A 19,977-nucleotide genomic window follows, 5' to 3' on the forward strand; every position below is an offset into this window, starting at 1 on the left:
GTCCTGTCAGTTTGTCTGATACAAAAGCGCTTGCAGGACAGGGAATTAAACTGTGTGGAGCAGGAACAGAAATAGAAAGAATATTTTAAAAGCAGAGAGGGCAGCAAAGGTCAGCTTGACTCTGCACCTAAATTTGGCAGCTGGGTGCAGAGCTCAGTCTGTCAGACATCTGAAGAACTCATTTGTTTGTGGAGTTACCTGAGCTCTTGATTGACACTGTTACCTGATGCGTTCTTTTGCTGCTCTGTGCTCACTTTCAATGCACAGCATGCTATTTTTACACTTTTTATCACAGATGCAGGGTCTGTGGTTTTATAATAAGAGAGTAATAGAAGCTTTAAACAAAATTTTAGAAAGAGAAAAATCTTCTTAACAGGGCAAAAAAAAAGGCATTATGATATTTCTAACTGGTCTTCAGCTGAGAATTCACTATAAAAATTTCTGAAGTCTGAGATGTATCTGTGGATAGTAGAGGGTAAAGATTTTTATCAATATTTAGATGTGTCTTTTAAAGGTCAAGAAATGTTACAAGAAGAGATTGAAAGCACTTCATGTAAATTGTTCCTGGAACATATCCAAGTGGCGTTTATCTCCTGGTTTCGATTTTTTTTTTTTTTTAAGAGCTGTAGGAAGTAAAGCCACTTTTTCTCTACTCCATGAATGTGGAGAGAGGCAAAACCTAGTAGTGTAAAAGGACTTGGTGACACATGTTCGTTTAATTTTAGGTAGAATGCTGATGCATTCATGATAAAGGGGTTCTGTCCATCTTTTGCTGGAGGTGACAACATGACACCAACCAGCTGAGGAAGCTGAAAACATTTTTGGCGATAACCAAACCATGTTTTGGTGCCTCTGAGATCCATTGGAATATTGGGTAATTGAAAATGAAAGGCCTGAATCTTTCACACTTGGAATAAAATCTGTGAAGCTGACACAGTCACGTGTGAGTTAGAGAGGACAGGAAAACCAGAACAACAATTTTGAATTTTGTTGGAATGATTCCTTATCGGGATGTTCCTTCTGGTATTTAACTCTGTTCATGCATTTATTTATGTTCTTGGTTCTCCAGACATATTGCCTTTTTTATGCTGTCTCTGGAGTTTCTAGAAATTGGCTTCTAGACTATGGTTTTGTTTGCTAGACCTGGGACACTGGAGAGGAAGGCAAGGAGGGGATGATATGGACTTGAGAAAACTGTTCACTAAAGTTAATGGACCTTGTAAGGCATGAGGGAATATCTGTCAGCCTTGAGAAAAGCATGAGCCTCAGAATATTCCTGTTGTCTAGAAAGCTTGTGCAGGTGTAATGAACAGGTTCTTCACATGGTTTTCTGGAATTTTCCATAGAAGAGAAAGAGAGAGGAGAGATGAGGTTCCCTCCTCTGCCCCTATCCCCATACTGGTACTTCTGACTGTTGCTGCTGGTACTTCTGTTGAAACAGAGTAATTTGGAGTTTGTAAGAGGCCTTCAGTGCCAACCTCAGGAGAGCTGGGGTGGAGCTGCAACTTCATTTAATAAATAGAAACAAAGCTTCACTAACTAGTGTGTCATCACGCACACAGTATTCATAGAAAGTCATGTAACTCTCGTATTTGCAAATACGCAACTCTTTTCTGCTTTCTAGTTTGAAAAATTATTTTCAAGAGCTTGCTTCTATTTATAACAGCCAGAAGAATACTGAGGCTGTCAGCTGCTTGCTTCCCTTCCCATTTGCAGGGATGCGGTGCACAAATTATAACTCGGTAATTGTGATTTCTGCTTTGAGCACTCTGAAAAATTACAGCCTAATTAAATAATTATGGCGGTTGTTTATTCTTTTTTCTTTCCTTTTTTTTTTTTTTTTGAATACATATTTGCAGCTGAGAGTTTCAAGGAAGCCCAGATGGTGAAGATAAAGGAAGAACCGATGGAAGTTGACATCCAGGACTCGCGGGCTTCGGTGTCACCCGGGCAGAGCGTTGGCTACAGCGCTTTGCTGGGGCGCGACCAGAAGGCACCCGAGGGCCGTGTGCTGCCAGAGAGAAACCTCTTCAGCCAGGACATATCAGTGAAGATGGCATCTGAGCTGCTCTTCCAGCTATCAGGTAAATCTAGTGCAAACTGCTCCATAGCTGGAGTTAAAGAGCAAAATCAGATTTTTTTTTGTGTGACCCCAAAGTTCTATGAAACTGTGAGATCACCGGGGCTGAAAGCTAATAGGAACCTTCCAACTCTCACACTTGAAACACAGAGGCCTTGCCAAATGCCCCCCATAGTCTGCATATGCTTTAAAGCACTGTGGCAGCCAGGTCAGGCTCACAGTATTTCAGCTGAGTTGAAAAGCCAGAGTTCAGCTCCTGTATTTTTGAAAGCTAATTAAATAATTTGTGATGACTGCTTTGATCCCTGTAGAGGGGAATCTGCAGATGGCAGTTCCTGGCCTAAGTGGCCATGGCTGCAGGATGCAGCACTCCTGGGGCTGCACTGCCCACTTCCCTTGGCAAAGAAGGTGAACCTCACCTGTCACACAAAGGCAGTGGGACCAGCACTGTGTTCAATGAACACTTGCATTGCACACTCTGCATGGAGTTCTAACACTGACATGTGGAGCTGAAAAAACTTGTTGGGTGTTAATTTAAATAAAGTCATGCCCATTCTCTAATAATGCTGGAACCATTTACCCTAAATTACCCTGGGTTTTGCTGTTACCTGAAAGCATTAAAATAGTTCTGCTGAATAAAATTTGATAGAGAACATATGGCATACCCTAATCACAAAACTCATGTGTGTTCCTCTGCAGAAAAGGTGAGCAAAGAGCACAACCACAATAAAGATAACACCATCAGAACTACAGCCAGGTGAGTACAGCCCATGGTTACAGCTGCACTGTAAACAGCATTGCCTCCTTTTGCCTTGTGAACTCAAACCTGTCTCCTGCAAATGTGACCTGATAGTACAAATGTAAGATATTTCCATGAGTAATGGAGCCCATATCTGAAAAGCTACAATTATAGATCTGATTGCTTAGGGTTCATAAGTCAAAAAGGCCCGGGGGCTTTTGTCTGTTCTCCTCTGACCAACACATCATTTTAAGAATTATTTATTCTATTTTTTTCAACAAAAACCGAAACTTACAAGAAACTGCATGGTATATGCAGTGCTTGGAGGGAAGACCAGGCTGGCAACTGGATTTTAAGACATGGACCAATGTAAGAAGAGGTGATTGTGATTGTTTTATGTCTAGCTAGATTTCTTTAGAAAAATTTCAATTTAGTATTTCTGTAATCTCAATACATCCTAGAGATGAATTTTTAAAAGTTAGACTGTAAGACAGTGCTAACAAGATGTGTTAAAGATTACAGTTACATTATTACAATAATTTAAATTAATCAGGAGTTAAGTACACGATCCTATTGTGGCCTGTGCTGTTAAAGAAATGTGCAGTTTACAGCACTGTGGCTGGGAACAAGCCCACAAGGTGTTTATGTGTCCATGAGCAGCAAGGTGACTGTCCCTATGGGAAGATTTAAAAACCTTGTGCAGTAAGTGGTATCTGCAATTGGTAAAGACTTAGGAGCCCTTGGTAGGGTAGAAGGAGTAGGCAGGAATTGACAAGGATATATTTCTTACCTGAAAGCTCCCTAATTGTTGTGGATGAGTTGGAGACTGAGCACACTGAAGTGATGAAGAGTTCATTCAAAGATAGAGTAAGAGCTTCTTGCCTCTGCAGCCCCTTTACAGAAGTTCTCAGTGCTAACTTATAACAACTTTGCCCAGACTGAATGGAAAAGCATTTCAGTTGCAAAGAAAAGGTCTCTGAAATACACTGTACTTAAATTTCTAGGCCTAAACAATTCATTCATGGTAGCTGCAATAAATAACTTGTTTTTAATAAACTGACCAGCTCAGTAAATGTACATTAGGGACTTTTTGATGTTACAAGTTGAAAGATAATTCAATTGAGCTTTTGGCTTCTGGTTACAGCAAATGCTTCCCATATTTGCTAGTGTGGGAATTTGTCAGATATGCAGCCTGCTCAGCCTTTCTGTGCTGCTTAAAAAGCAGAAGCCTGAGACACCAACAAAGAGAAATGCACATATTGTCCAACTACTCATTAACCATCCAGGGTGCACTGCAGGGACGGGCTGACAAATAGTTGAAAATAGATTTCAGTGTCTCATGATGTTACCAGCAGGACTGGTGTGAGAATCCAGAGCTACTTTTGGATCTATCAAAGATAATCCCAATTGGAAAGGTTGAGGACAGTTCAAAGATAACTTGCCCTTCTTTTGGCTGCCAACTTTTAAGAGGATAGCACAGTTGGCTGTTGTCAAACTTGTGTTGAGCTTTACTGAGACGTCCTTACAGTGGCTGCTACCCATCAGGGCATGAAATGCTGAGTGCCTGGTTCAGTTTCTTTGGGTGCTTTTCTTATCTTGCCTATTTATCAGCAGAAGAAGACATGAATGAGGAGAGCTTCTTAAAGAGGGGAAGTGAGTCAGTCGACTAAATCCTGTGAGTTCAAACAGATTGACTTGAAAGACCTTGCCAAAAAAAAAAAAAAAACCAACCCACCCCAAACCAAATAAACAGCTGGAAGCCTTTACTGGTGAGGGTATGACGCCTTCTCAAAAATAGAATGTGATGGAGCAGCCAGTGGAGGATAGAGGCACTTGGACTGCATTAAGAAAACATGTGGTGTTGCAGTTTGGCTCACCAACCCACATCTGGAGTAATGACAGAAAGGCATTTGGATCACAATTGCTGTGTGAAATGTGCTGACAGCTGCAGAGAGCCAAGGTGGGGTCAGTGTTGTCCACCTGTGAGTAGCTGGGAAGCACAAAGATTTAGCTGTGTCACTGCTGAGGCTTAAATCAGCAAACCCCAGCAAGATGGGTACACAAGCACTTTTTGCTGCCTTATTCCTTATTAGCATTTCTAACTGTCCCCTATCTGTTGCTGTTCCTCCTGTGAGTATTCCTGGACTTTGCCAGCATATACTTCCATATGACTTTGCTTAAGCAGCCAGAACTGGCAAGGATTCCTCACAGTTCAGTGGCTGAATGAGATGGTAGAGCCTGCCATCTGTGATGAGAAGACAGAAAGTGGAGAAGCAAGTGATCTGGAAGTGAGTATGCCAGCCTAAGATGCCAAGATAAGTTTCTTTCATCTAGAGAACTGTGTAGCCATGAAACTGGAAAAGTGCAGCCAGAGGAAAAATAAAAAATATCCTAAAGCTTATCCTTCATCAGAAAGGAATTGCACAGTGATTGAGGACAATGTGTCGTTTCTTGCTAAGAAGCAGGAGCCCCTCCCTTCACACTTTGCACTGGGAATCAGAGGACAGATCTGCTGAGATAGAAATAGTAATAGGGCCTCTTCTGAAGAGACTGCTGCCCTTCTAGAGGAAGGCAGAGAAGAGGTATCCAAGGATGGTTCTGTAATTCACCAGAGGTCAGTGGAGGAGAGGGAAATCCTTGGGATATGACATGATGTGGCCTTCAACAGCACCTGCTCATGATCTATGGCCTAACCTGAAATAGATAAACCCTGCACCATCTGTTTTGCTTAGAAGCAGCAGTGAGCAGTGTCCCAGTGACTGAATCTAAGACACAAGCAGGAAGGCCAACATGGAAACCTGAGTGGATTACAAGATTTTGAAGAGTTACAATAGTAATAAAACATTTTTTATTGCTGTTTTTCTTTCAGATCATTATTAAACCAGTGAGAGGAATGTTGCAATAAATCACGGTGTATTTTTATACAGTGTCAGTCTGTTTTGTATTATGTCACCCCTGAGTGGGAGTGTGAGTCTTGGAAGAAGTTAAGTTTTGCACATGTGTGTTGGAGCTGTTTTAGTTTATCCTGGTCACTTGTTTTCTGGAGTATCCTGCATTGTTCAGATATTGGCATTCACCAAACTGTTTGGGTTTGGGGCAACTTCACGCCTTCCCCTTCAGCACAGCCTAACGCTGACTGCTTATGGATGTTCAGACTTCTGTAAAAATACCAAAATATCCCATTAACTGTCAAATATGGAACAGCACAAAATGAATAGTGTCCAAAAAACTTAATAGGAAAGTAAAACAACGTGGTTGCCAAAAGTGTTTCACAATCAAGTCAACTAATTACCAACAAGTTTCCCTGAAGCAGAAGAGATCTGACTAAGAATACAAGTGACTTGGTGGAGACACCTTGTTCACTCTCTGCAGAAAAACTGCATGAAGGAAAGCACAGGCAAGTGATGACTTTTGGATAGAAACTTTGGGTATCTGGACTGGTGAGGTCAGCTTGGTGCAGCTTGCACGTACTCTGAGTCTGGACTACCTGCTGTGTACCACCTTGTAAGGCCTCATAGTAGGTCCTTTATCCTGAAAAGATTCTTGGATTTTATTCCTGAGTAAGAAAAGGCTGCAGCAATGGCCTGGCCTCCTGTTCTGCACCTTTAAAACACCCACTGTACAACAGCCTGTTAAGGATTCTCAGTCTGGGAGAGATCAGATTTAAAGTGATTCTCGCTTTGCTTGGAAGAAATTGATAGTTTGCATGCAGGTGGAATACATTCCCTTAGAAAGCATTTTTCCAAGAAAGACTGCAGTTTTCAGTTTTGACTGTTTTTATGTACCTCTTGCTGATGTCTATCTGTACTGCAGACAAGGAATTCTTATTTCTGTTATGACCTTTAATTGAGCAGAAATCAAATACTTTGACAGAGATCCCATTTCACTGTTGAAATTAACTTTTTAACTTTACCTGTTAATTAAAACTAAAGCAAAATATTCTTTTTGGAATCATGTAGCTGGTAATTTTTGTGCTTTGGGCTCTTGGGGATACACCTGTTCAATTTATGAATTGTTTCCTTCTTTAAAAATCAAATTCATGGAGGCAGTTTCATTCATGGAAGGCCATGTCAGAATAGAACTGTTCAGCATCTTAATCTAATATTTGAAAAGTTTTGTTTTAAAGATAACTATTGTACGCTTCAGATTATTAAATAATAATATTTTTACCTTTTCTGATTGCCATCTCCAGATATGACGATGGAATGCAAATTTTTAAGTTTTTTAGTTTTAATGATCCATGTTGTATTGTGATATAGCAAATGTGAGATGTTGAAATGTAGCTAAAAGCCTTTTGTGAGGTCTTCACTTTTCACTCTGAAATCCATTTTTACCAAAGCACACTGCCTCATGGTCTGCCTATTTTTCAGCACGAATTCTGTAAATGAAACTGTTTCTTTAACAAGATGGTATTTCTTACAATATTAAGATGTTGAGGTTAAAATTAATATTTACTTCTTCTGCTGTTAACTTCTGTTTTCTTTAAAAAAAGGCATATTGGTTTTTTCCTATAGCCCTTTCTTTTCTGAAGACACATTTAGACAATCACCATTCACTTCCAACTCAAAAGATCTCCTGCCCAACGAGACTGCTCTTCATGGAAGGACGTCTGCACCAGGTCAGATACCATTTCCTCTCATTACTTCCAGTTAACAGATACTTTTTACATTTTCTTACTGTAAACTCTGCCACCTGACCAATGCTCTTAAAATATGGTTTGCTTTGTCAAAAGGTAGCTATTTCTCCATTATAATAAGTGCTGATAATTTAGAAGAAAAAGAGAAAAGTTAAATATTGCTGGAGCATTTGTGTTAATAGTCTTTGGGCTGCTGTTTCTATGAATTGTGCAATAGTCTATAGCAGATTAAATTTAGCAATATCAGGAGAGTTGAGGGGGTTTTTGTGTGTATGTATCTGCTGCTGTACTGATGCTGAATTACTGTATGCTATTCTCCTGTTCCTGGCCATTTCCACTTCCATCTCTGGAGCACAGATGAAACATTTGCAGGACATGTACCAGGGTGGCTGAGCTTGGCTATACAATTTTCCTGCCTTTAGCAGTAATTTAGAACCTTTCTGGAAGGATGTGGAGTTCTTCAAATGTACTGAAAGGCCACAGTGTCTGTGGGTGCCTTCCCACTGATTTTCTGAACTAGTTGACAGGCATTTTATGTCCAGATATAGCTTGGGTTATATTCTGTATTAAAATGGAAAATACAGGCATGTAATAATACTATTCAAGGTCGCACTGAACACATGCAAAAACTTGATATGTGCCTTCACTGTTCTGCTGCAAAATAACTCGTTTGCTAGTTCACTGCTATCTGTTCTTAAATTAATAGCTCTGGGGTTCTAAAGGTCAGTAATTACACAGTCAGCTGTAGGGGGGGTTATTCACCTTTTCTTAGCAATCAATAAACTTTTGGGCACGTTACTGCTAATTTTCAGCTATAGACTGTCATTTAATTTACAACTTAACAGACCCTTCATTTTTTTTAATGCTTGAATAGTCATTTGACAGCTTGCAAAGTGGCAGATGAGGGTAAGAGCTAGATGCTGTCTAAGGGTAAATATGCATAGCAGGAAGAAAAAAAATTGTAGGATAAGGACAAGGGTCTCCAGGCTGTGCACAGACATGCTTCTGCTAGGAAGCAGTGGATTCTGTACCTCCAGATGAGGAGAACCAGATCAGGTGTGGTGCTTTTAAGTATTAAAATGTAAACCAGGTTAGCACTTTCAATCCTGGCTTTTGACCTTGGCATAACATGGAATATTCATATGCCCAGATGAAAGATGAGAATTCACAGACTCCTCAGGCAGGGCTCAATACCTCAGAGGACACAGCCTCCAGCAGCAAGAGTCTGACATCATACCGAGATAAATGCAGAAGAATTTCAATTCTGTCTAAGACTTCACTTTCAGTGAGGCCACAGAAGTATGAGTGGGTTTTGGTGACATGTTTGATCTTGTGCTTAAATGATGTAAAGTATCTTGTTGGTTAGGTCATCCTGGAGTGTTAGAAAGGCCCCTGAGGAACTGAGGGTTTTCATAAGTTTGTGCTGCTCCATAATCTGTTTTGTGGAACCTTGATTATAGTACATATTGCTCTGTGGTTATAAGAGTGATATATAATAGTAGCAAGTATACTGAAATTTTTAAAATGCCAGTTTCTGCTACATTTTTATATTTGGAACAACTCTTACAATTCCAAATATGTTGTTTTTTTCTCAGCTTCACAACAAATTCTTGGGCCTGAAGTGCAACTTCACAGTAGCACCAATAATGTGATTTAAATAATTTACATAATCAATTACAAATATTATATTCATTTAAAAGAGCAGCAGAATACCCACAGGTAAATTTCCTATTATTTTCAGCCTTGCAAGAAGAAATAGCCTATGTACTGCTATGGATAGCTCTGAAAACATTTTATCCCTTCAAAGAGCAGCATTAAGGAACAGAAACAAACCATTGTGCAAGGCCTACAGAAAGCATTACAGAAAATGCTGTGGAACTGTGTATGTGGTCTCCCATATAAAAATGCTTTTGCTTGGGATTTGTTTTGTGTTACTCCATCCCTGAAATAGGACAGTAAGAAGTAGAAAAGGGCAGCACAAGAAAGTGATAGGAAACTCCCAGGCCAGTGGCCCTGGTGGGACCCCATGTACACGGTTGCCACTGCTCAAGTGAGCACCAAAATGGGCGCGGTGTCCCCAGCCTCTGCCAACTTTCTGTCTGCAGACTTTTTGGCACTCTAGCTGCAAAGGAATTGGGAAAAGTGACAGGAACATAGGACACTAAGATATTTCATGTGTCAAATTCAATTCTTTTCTGTACTAGGTAACATTATGCAGTCTTATTCATTACCAAGCTCCATCTTAAACCCCATCATCCTTATTATTTTTATGAGGATGCTGTTTCAGAAGCTCACCCCTTTGAAGAACTGGGACCACTCTCTTTCCAGCCTGAATTTATTCACAGCAAGTTCTACTTCTGTTATCTCACCAGGGCTGTCCTTCAACTTTGATAATTCTTCTTCCTTGAGATGTTCACCATCTGATGTGCCATTCCTTATATTCCTCTAATCCTGCCTTCATTTTGGGAAAGTAAGCCAGCCAGTCTTTTGGGTTTTTGAAACGACAGGGTTTCCATTTCCTAACCCTTTTCTGCCTCTGTTTAGGGGCATTAATTTCTGCAAATATGAGTAGTCAGAGCTATATGTGCTCTTTCATAGGAGGTTTTATCCCTGACTTTTTCAGCAGCCTGCAATCTTCTGAGTGCATATTGGAAATGCCTCTCCTGATTAATCACAGCTTTGTAACTAGAACATGCTGGTGTCTCTCTTGCTGGTCAAATAGTAACATGTTTTTCTTTTCCTTTATAATTTCAGCTGATGATTTCAGCATGCAACAGAAATTCTCATTCCTACACTCTTAGGCATATGACCTTGTAATTTGAATTGTTTCACTTGTTATTCTAGCTCTCAAGATGATTTCTTTAGTACTCTGAAATTTCTGCATATTGATATTGCTTCCATTAATGCAGTTCTGGTTTGTTTGGGGGTTTTGTGTAAGTGTGTGTGTTGAAGCTATTAAAGAGGTTTTTTAAGTACAGTGGGTCCAAAGTTCAGTCCTTGAGACTTAAGCTTAGTGGCCCCCTCAGCACAAACCACTTCACTTTATTGCCAGTTTATAACAAAATTGCAAATTCGGGTCTTTAAGTGGCAGAGCACTCTTTGTAGGGCATTGAGTAGATAAGATCCCCCAAGGAGTAGGAAATAATTAGGAAAGAATATAAAAAGATGTGTGAATGCAATGCACTGATCAGGGCATTTAGTGGAGGGGAAAAAATCCTAAATAAATAATGATATTGTGATGGATTTGGCCTGAAAAAGGGTGGAGGATTCCTAATCAGCAGCAGTATCACAGGCAGGAGAGTTGATTTTAATTCAGGTATCCAAGGAACTAACAATGAAATCTCCACCAGCTGTCAGAAAGGGACTCATCAGATGCACAGAAGTCATGGTATCTCCCTGATAACCTGTGGTGAATTCCTAATGCTCTGAGAAGGGAAGACAGAGTTTTCTAGGGTATATAGTTCAAATTTACTGGTTAGATTTGGGGAATTGATTCTCTCACCTTTTAAGGTATTTTCTATGTTAATAACCTTATTATTACATTGCACTTTTCTGTATTAGTTTTACTGTCCAAATAACTTCATTTTTACTCCAAAATGGAAATAAAATAGTTTTGATATCTACATCAAGCAAACACACTTTGCTCAAAATTTACCATGTATCAAAGTAATATCTATTACAAAGTCATATCCAAACCAATTCAATGATTTCAGCTGCTCCCTATAAGAATGTGGCCTCTTTTAATCTAGCAAAAGGTAGGGATAGGAAATTAAAATTTTTATGTCAGTCACTTTAAAAAAGGACATTTTCATCTTCTGTTTTATAAGATTCTTCTTTTGACAGAATAGCTTTATGTCAGACTATGGAGTTCAGTTCAGATCACTGGATAAATTAAAAACTTGATCTTATGCTGCTTTTCCTGACCCTTAGTCAGTCTTTAATGTACTTTAATAGTTTTCCACCATCTCATTGACTCTTTCTGTAAGTCAAACCTGCCTTCATGGAAGCCAGATGAGTGATATTCATTATTCCTTTTCTGGATGGTTCATTAATATTGGTGAAAACCTCAACCATGGCTTTTGGGATTTTTTTTCTCCATGTATATCTATCTGTGTGTAGTATAATCATATTTCATTATTTTCTCTGTTTATCAAGGACCTGGTATTCTTCTTCAGTTCCATTGACAATGCCAAATATTGAAATAATCTCATCTGTAGTGGATTAATTTTTTTTAAATCCATTTTTTTGGTGAGAATTTAGTACCACTTGCAGCATTCTAATTTCAATGGTGGTGAATGAATTTCACATGGCTAAAATAAACTTTTGGAACTGGAAGATGTAGGTCTTATGAGTTGCAGTCCAGGAATAGTCCTTTTTTTTTTTTTAATTTTGTCACAACCTAATTTACTGGGTGTTGGTTTGTTTCAGTGAGAAAAAGCCAGTAAAGCTCCAGTCCCCTTTTGAAATGCATCAGAGCCTCCTCTGCCATGTGTGTCCACACTCTGCACTGACCTGTAGGATGACAGACAGGATGTGCTTTCTCTTCAGGATTGTCCAGAATCAGTAGCATGGTGCTTAGCTCAGTAGACATTTGGAAACATAGTGCAAAAATTTTGCATTTTGGCACTGTCAGTTGTTCTTTTATTGATAATGCAATTAATGGGATCAGCCCATTTTTATGTTTATGGCTCTAAGGCAATATGTGGAAGAAAGATTCCAGTATGTTTGGAACTGCAGGGCTATTCTGCAAATGTGCAGGTTTCTCCTGTTCCTGTTCATACTCACTCTGGCCTTTTCTCTGGAGCAGTAATTCCACTGTAACTTCAGTAACACTGAAAGGTGAAAACCTGCCTGCTCCCAGGGCCTCACCAGGGCACACTCTGCTCACAGCAGCACTAACTAACCCCTGTGTGGCCACAGCAGGGCAAGTAGTGAGCTGATCTCCTTTTCTCACTGGGACTTTGTGGGAATGGTGGGATGTGAGCAGGGTGAAGGGAACTGTATCCTTCAACCACGTGAAATTTCAGCATTTGGGTGAGACTGGCATGCCCGTGAGCACACTTCATCTTGTTTATTTTCTTCTGTTACTGTAGCTGGAAAATACCTCCTGAGGGTTTAGAATTTTAGCTTGAATATGATAAATAATCATGGTGGCGGTGTTGTGCAGATACCACATTCTTTAGTATGAGTTTGCATGTACCTTCCTGCCTAATTCCTTTTTGAAGATGCTTTAAGGCTGATATAGCTCTTGATGTTGTAATTTCCTGTGACTCCAAGCATCTAGACAGTAGATAGCAAGAGCTCTTTTGGTCCAACCAGCAGAGGTGCTCATATCCACTATTTTCTGGCAGTATTTATGCTCTGTTCTGATTTCCTGTGCTCTGCAGGAACCTAAACTTCTGCAACCTTCTACAGCTCTGAATTTTGGGTCGTCACCATGAGACCACTATAAGCACACTGAGAAATGAAGGGACACCTTGAGGGTTTCATTTCTGTGTGTGGGATCACTGCTGCTTCTGTCACCCTGGAAAATGGCCTTAGGGTACTATGAAACACATAAACCCTGTGAATTTCCACTGAAGTGACCAGCAGTGAAATGTTGGCATTTAAATTGCCCTTGTGTAGCTTCCCTGCTATGTACCCATGGAGTTAATTAGAATGATTCACACCTTCTTACTGTTGTTTGCTTACATCTGCCAAAAGGCCTCTAACTCCACATTGTGGGTAATCCTATTTACTGAAGGAAGGCTTTCTTAAAATGTTCAAATGTTAGAATTTGTAAATGAAAGCCAGGGCTTAAGAGCATGATTACAAGCAATTGATTTTGAATTTATTTAGGACAGCAGAACCCATGGATTATTATTTTTGAGAGAATCACAGAATGGCTGAGGTATGAAGTCTAGTTCCAGTCCCTTCCTCAGAGCAGAGTCATCTTGCTGTCAAGGCTGTGTCCAATCAGGTTCTGAATATCTCCAGGAATGGAGACTCTAGACAATCTCTGAGCCAGCTGTGCCAATGTTTGACCTTGCTCACCATAAGAAAAATTGTTTTCTTATGTTTAAATGGATTTTCCTGTGTTTCAATTTGTGCCTTTGCCTCCTCTCCACTGGTATCACTAAGAAGAGCCTGACTTCATCTTATTTCACCCCATCAGGTATTTATCCAGGTTGGAAAGATCCCACCAAGTCACCTTTTCTCCACACTGAGCAGCCCTAGTTCTCTCAGGCTCTCCTTGTATGACAGCTGCTCCATTCCCCTAATCATGTTTGCTGGACTTCAGACTTTTTTGAAAGCCTAAAAGAATATTTCAAGCCCCTGGCAGCTGTTTCTGTCCCCGTGACGGAACAGCAATTTTTATGGCCAGTGTAATTGCAGGGGGGGAGTGCACGTACATGTGAATTAACTTCCACAGTGCTTTTCCCCACCTTGCTTTATCCCATTATCAGTGCTTATGATCATTTTATCTGCTTTCAGTTCTGCTCTGAGTTATGAGCTCTGCCCATCCAAGACATTGGATACCTCCTTCAGTTTCCTGATGATGGGAGTCCCTTACCCCTGTTGGCTTCCTGTCAGGGTAGAAAAATGAGAGTGGCACTTAATTCACTACCAAGGCATGTTCCATCAGGCACTTGGTCCTGCTGTTCATTTCTGTCTTAGAATTTCTGTGAAATGTGCTTGGGGAAAGTGGTGGTGGAAGCAGGTGCCACACAGTCATTGCTGCCTGCAGGGCACAATTGTAGGTACTCCCTAAGCCATGCAAGTCTGCCTCTCAGTCCTCAAAAGCACCCTTTTAATTTTATTTTTCTTCTGGTACTTGTCTGGGAGTAAGATTCAACCAAATACTCTTCTTTGTGTGTGTGTGTGTGTGTACACAGGGCTGTGCATGTGTATGGCTGTGTAAAAATCCATGCAGGTGCATGCAAAAGGATCCAGCAGAGACGTCCCTCTGAGAAATCCAACCTGTGGGACAGCTTCATAGATGGTAGGAATGTTTTTTTTAGGGACAGAGTGGCAGATTGGTTTTAGTAACTGATTTGAGTTCCTTATCACCAACATGCTAATTCCTCCCACAAAAAGAGTGTCTTGTGGGTACAAGTGCCTGGTGGGAGCTCTCTGGAAGGCCAGGGACTGTCAGCCACTGGGGTGGCTCTCTGCACTCTGATAGCAGGAGACAGATAGCTGGCAACTTGTGGAAGTCATTCTAGGAAGGTGAGATAGTTGGACTGCTCTAGAAGTGGGCTGTACTTGGCATAGTTCTGCAAAGCAAGACAGATTTTGCAGAATTTGTTCTCCATCATTCAGTGCTAAAGTGCCTGATAGCGGCTCTGGCACGTTTTCCATCCATCACATCCTGCCTTAGATCCCCCTGCCTGCCTGCAGCCTTCTCCCTGTGCTCTCAGCTGCCTTGACAACCACTTTGCACCACAGCCATCAGCAGAGCCTTCCACATTTCTGGTTCCTTCCATGGGATCATAGCCAGGGTGGTTTCAACTGATTGCAGTTTTCTGGATCCGCTCCCAGGCAGGTTTGCATCTCCTGCACGTGTGGTGCAGATCTGTGGTGCAGCAACAGAGGCTGTCTCCTGAGCAGCCACATGGTTTTCATTAGTAGCAGAGTCCCTTTCAGAGCTGAAAATATCATTTGTTATGCAGAACAAACAATTTCAAATCAGCAAATTTGAAAAAAAAAACATGCTCAAGCGTGTGTTTGGTGTGTTTTCTAGCTAAAGCAGGACAAGTGAAATGTGCAGCATGTGCATCGTTGTACATCTTAGTTTTTCTTAACCATGAGTATTTACTGGGCAGGGAATGTGATCATATCCTTATGAGCATCCCATGAAGCTCCTGGTGAATTGGCCAGCCTCTCAGGCTAAACAGCAGGACTTTGCACAAATTGATGTGGCCACATAGACTCCACTTCTTTTCCCTGTGAAGTCACTGCACTGATTATTTTGCCAGTTGTTTACAGGACCTTCAAGATGAAAGGTGTTAATTAAAACAAGCAGAAGAGTTCATGTCTAATGGCTGTCTTGAAAGGCACTTGACATCTATCTGAAAACTTGTGTTTCTTGTTTTACTATAGGCTGCCTTTATACAGGGTAAATTTTCTTTTCCAATACCATGCAGTGTTCTCATACAGGCAAAAATCATTGACATCTCTTATTATTTTGGCAACTCTTATTATTTAACTTACCATAATAAGTTTGCTGAGTAATAGTTGCTCAATAGCAAGTGATTTTTGAAAAAGTAAAATCATTGTTGCCATAAATATTCTTAACCAGGTAACACAAGTGGAGGTCAAATCTGAGAAGGGTTTTTTGAGCAGCTACAATAATTGGAAGTATTTAGTGAGAAATGTGGGTCTTTGTCTACCATGTATTATTCTAGGAAGTGAATTTGAGACAGCACAGGGCTACCCAGCAAGTTCTTGGGAGCTGTCTTCTGATGCAGATGATAGAAGACAGCTTGGGGGAGAATGACACAAAGTTGTAGAATTGGTTTTGGGAAAGGAAGAAGGGAAAACAGCAGAATAAAGCCTGTTGGCTTCAGAAGGACAACTGGAACCAACTTGGAGATGCATATGGAAAAAAGCCTAACAATAGTTAATGACCTCTGGGCTTGAGTGAAGCTTCTGCTGTGCTCTCCCACAGTGTGCCCATGGTGAGCAGGGGAAGCCAGGGTAGGTGCAGCTCTGGTCAAGGCTGAGGTGTAGCTGTCACAGCCCAGGGAGCACGTGGGGTCTGCAGGAGGCTCTGCTTGCTCTGGCATTCATTCATTTCATGAATGCTGTGGATGACGGAGGACAAAGGATGTTTACTGAATGTCTGCAGCACACCTTGCAAGGAGATGCTATAAGCACTTCAGAGGACAGATCTAGAGTCCAGACTTGCCTTGAGGAACTGAAGAAACTGTGGAAAATAGCAGCCAGTGCAGTGAGATCAGAGTTCTGTGCCTGGGGCAATGGTGAGTGCCATGAAGGAAGGGGAGGGATGAATGCCAGGCAGTGCAGCTCAAGGCAGGGATCTGGAGTAGTGTTGGTCAGACTCTGTGTTAAGAGGTGGCATTGCAGAAAGGACAAACATCTGGCTGAGGTGTTGGGAATGTTGTCTGTAAGGCACATGTGGTGATTCTGCTCTGCAGCTGGAGCCCGGAGTTCAATTTTGGGCTCTAATCCAAGAACAATGTGGAGGAGACAGCAGCGGTCAGAGGTTTAGAACACATGAGCTGTGCACAAAGGTTGAAGAATTTTACCAATTTATTTAGTCTGGAGAAGAAAAGAGGGGAGATGATATGTGATAATGATAATGGCATTCAGATATGTAAAATGACAGCTTTGAGAGGAAAATTATAAACCTTGCCTATGTTCATGTGAGCAGAATAAGGAATAACCAGCTTAAATGACAGCAGAGGAGATTGCAACTAAACACCAAGTGAAACTTTCTAGCAGTGGGGTGTTTTTGCACTGGCACAACTGTCAGAGGAGCCTCTGGAGCCCCTGTCACAGGAGGGTTTTTTAAAAAATTAGTAATAAAAGCATCTGTTGGGACTGATGGGTAAGTTTGGTGAGTGACTGATGTGCCTCTGGGTGTGGGAGAGACATGCTGGCCTCTGGGAGTCCCTTCCTGCTCTAATTCTGGGATATAAATTCAGTAACAAAGCTGCAGCGGTGATCGAACAACCTCCTGAAAAAGATTTGATAGATGAGGCATTTGGCTTACTGATACTCAGCATGCTGTGGTTTAGAATTTGCATCTCATTCAAACCTATCTCTGGTTTCATATCCTCTTTTGTCTTTCCTAATATCAGGATCTTTTGTAAATGTGAGCACCAGCACTGAGTCAAATTGTTTCCCAAAGATGAAACTTTTCCAAATACAAGCTCAACTTGAAATAGAAAGACAGATTTTAAAATTACTTTTTAGCTCTGCAAAAGGAATTGGAACACATCATTCCTGACATTTCTTTTTAGAGTTACCTTGAGACTTTCAGTCCTCACCTATATTACCTTGTACAAGTTTGTCTTCTATAACATTTGTCTGCCTAAGAGTAAATTAAATGCAAAATTCATCAGCTGTTTGGACAGATGGATAGATAGACATTAAGAGTATTGTTTAAAAGTAATCTAAGCCAAGCTGAAGACAGGTTTGGGGTTTTTTTCTTCTACAGGATGATTTCAATCTGAGTACAAATTTACCCTATTTTTTTATTGTGTGTTTTAGTTGAGTTTGGGGCAGTTGTGGTGTTCACTGGTGCCCTGCAAAAGCAGAAGGCAGATGGGAGAATTATGCAGAAGGAGGGGATGGTTTACAGGTATGGGCTGGTGATAGGAGAGAGAGCAAGGAGAGATGTTAGTATCTTAAAAAGAGTGACTTAAAGGCCTCAAGGAAATGGCAGTGTGATGGCAAAATGATTCAGTGTTTATCACTTGGGGAATCTGCAATAAAAGCAGCAAAGACATTTTCTTTCACAGCAGCAATCACAAGCACCTTGGGAAAGGTGGCTCTGGCCAAATGTTTGTAGTTTCTTGTTCATCCAGTGTTGATTATTTTGTGTTAATTCACTCAGCTCAGGAATTCAATCTGCATTTGGCACTTTATTTTATTTTTATCCCCCACTGAGGTTTCTGCTTATCACCTTCTTCCAAATACAGAAGATTTTGCTTCACCCCAAAAGAGGCAGAAAGCTGAAAAGAAAAATACAATCTAAAGGCAAATTTGTCTTTATTTGTATCTGAATGCTGGATGGGGAACTACTAGTGTTAGGCTCTGCAAAGTGCCCTAGCTGTGTCTATTATCTTCTCTATAGAAAAGAAACACCCATATTTCCTGTTGACTTGCAAGCAGAAATTGTCACATTGACAAAAACAAAAGCAAAAAAGGAAAATTTGTATGTCCCTTAATGGTCCTAATGTGCACAAATGTTTGAGTGATTTTTAAAAGTGTTTCTTGGAAGCGGGTCTTAAGCAGAATTCTAAGGAAAAAATTTAAAAGATAGAAACCTGTTGGCATTATGGAAATGAATTAATTTTGGTTTAAAAATAGCAATAGGAGCAAATTATACTTTCATAAGTCCATAGGAACTCAGTGTTGGAGCATCCAAAAGAAGTGTTGCAAGCAGTGTAAATGCTTGAGACAGATGTGAGGGCCACCTGCTTGGGAGTGAGTTAGAGGAAACTGATGTAAGTTTATTATGTCCATCTAACTGTTGTCATGAATATATTTTCAGGAGGAAATGAAATTAAATATATTATGCAAAGATAAGAGAGCACATTACCAGGCTTTTCTCTGACAATAGATGCAGGATTTAACTTTAGCTGTTATTTCTAAACAAGAAATAGTAATGGTGATAGAGCCTTTTGCTACTTGAAGGCTCAATTTTTCTTGGCCAACAATGATCAGATGAAGCTTTGAAAAACACTTTTTGGGGAGCAGATTTGTTGGTGCTTCCTTTGCCTTTCTTGGAATGTCTCAGCACCCTCAGTGAAAAAAAAAAAAAGCCATTTTTCATTTTTCATCTGGGCCAAATTGCATTGCTTCATCTGCAGCCACATAACACAGCTGATGTTCCTTGTGATAGAACGATGGAGGAGCTCTTGGAGCCATGCAGTGAGATAAAGGGATTCTCCCAGGACTGCTGCTTCTCAGCCAGCAAATTCACAGCTTGGGGAGGGCCTGACTTTGCATCTGTTGTGAATTTTACATTGTTCTATTCTGTCTTGTTGTCTAATGGATGCAGTTACCACAAGCCAGTCCTGGTTGTGCTTTATGCTCTAGCAAGGCAGTGGTGATACAAGCTGGGGACAGAGAGATTGTTGCCCAGCATTATCCTCAAATTGAGGCCATGATGTACACCTTGTAAAAGTGGTTTTCAAGTAATGACTGCAACATTATTGTAGCTTTAGGGTTCCTTAAAAATCTGCAACTTCAGCCACCTTGCACAGAATTTACTGGATATTTTTCTCTCTTCTTGGTTGTTTCTTAAGTTTTGAGTTTAATGCAGAGAATAAAAGCAAATCCCAGAGCTTTGTAATGCAGATGAAGGTTATCACAAGGTATCTCATGGTTTGCTCAGAAGTAAAAGAGAAGTGAAAATAGGTGTGAGATTTGATGCAAAGTAGAATGTGGGAGTGGCTTTGTGTTTTAAAGTCAGATGTTGTCATCCCAATCTTTTCTTTGCCATGATTTTCTCCTCTGCTTCTGATTGTCCATTTTTGAGCGATGGGCTAAGTCTTAGCAGTAAAGGGGGCTTAACTTTTTTTCCATGTTTCTCTATGGAGTCAACTTTAAAGTTCATCTTTTACCTGTTTTTATTCTTTTCCCAAACCCTGGCATTTTTATTGTTTCTCAGCAACCTTTTCAAGTGCTGCTGTCTGTTGTGCACTTGGACTGCTTCTGTGCACAATATTAATGTTTCTTTTGGTGGGCTGTGCAAGCACTTCACTGAAGTATTTCCAACTTTGATGGTTGCTGTTTTCAGAAAGAGCAGCTTAAGCACTGTGCTACTGATAGATAAAATCACTTGGG

At 40.6% G+C, this 19,977-nt stretch overlaps 1 protein-coding gene across 2 annotated transcripts in view; it reads left to right on the forward strand.

The window, feature by feature from the left end:
- The window catches only part of ZNF827 (zinc finger protein 827), a 98,743-nt gene that overhangs the window by 60,710 nt on the left and 18,056 nt on the right, over nucleotides 1-19,977 (forward strand). For both annotated transcript variants that reach the window (XM_036382263.2, XM_054514669.1), the window contains exons 6-8: nucleotides 1,860-2,084; nucleotides 2,780-2,837; nucleotides 7,334-7,437. In XM_036382263.2, the coding sequence (XP_036238156.1) occupies nucleotides 1,860-2,084; nucleotides 2,780-2,837; nucleotides 7,334-7,437 (387 nt within the window). The remainder of the gene's footprint in view (nucleotides 1-1,859; nucleotides 2,085-2,779; nucleotides 2,838-7,333; nucleotides 7,438-19,977) is intronic.

The sequence above is a fragment of the Molothrus ater genome, chromosome 4 (assembly GCF_012460135.2).
Source record: "Molothrus ater isolate BHLD 08-10-18 breed brown headed cowbird chromosome 4, BPBGC_Mater_1.1, whole genome shotgun sequence".
Taxonomy (NCBI): Eukaryota; Metazoa; Chordata; class Aves; order Passeriformes; family Icteridae; genus Molothrus; species Molothrus ater.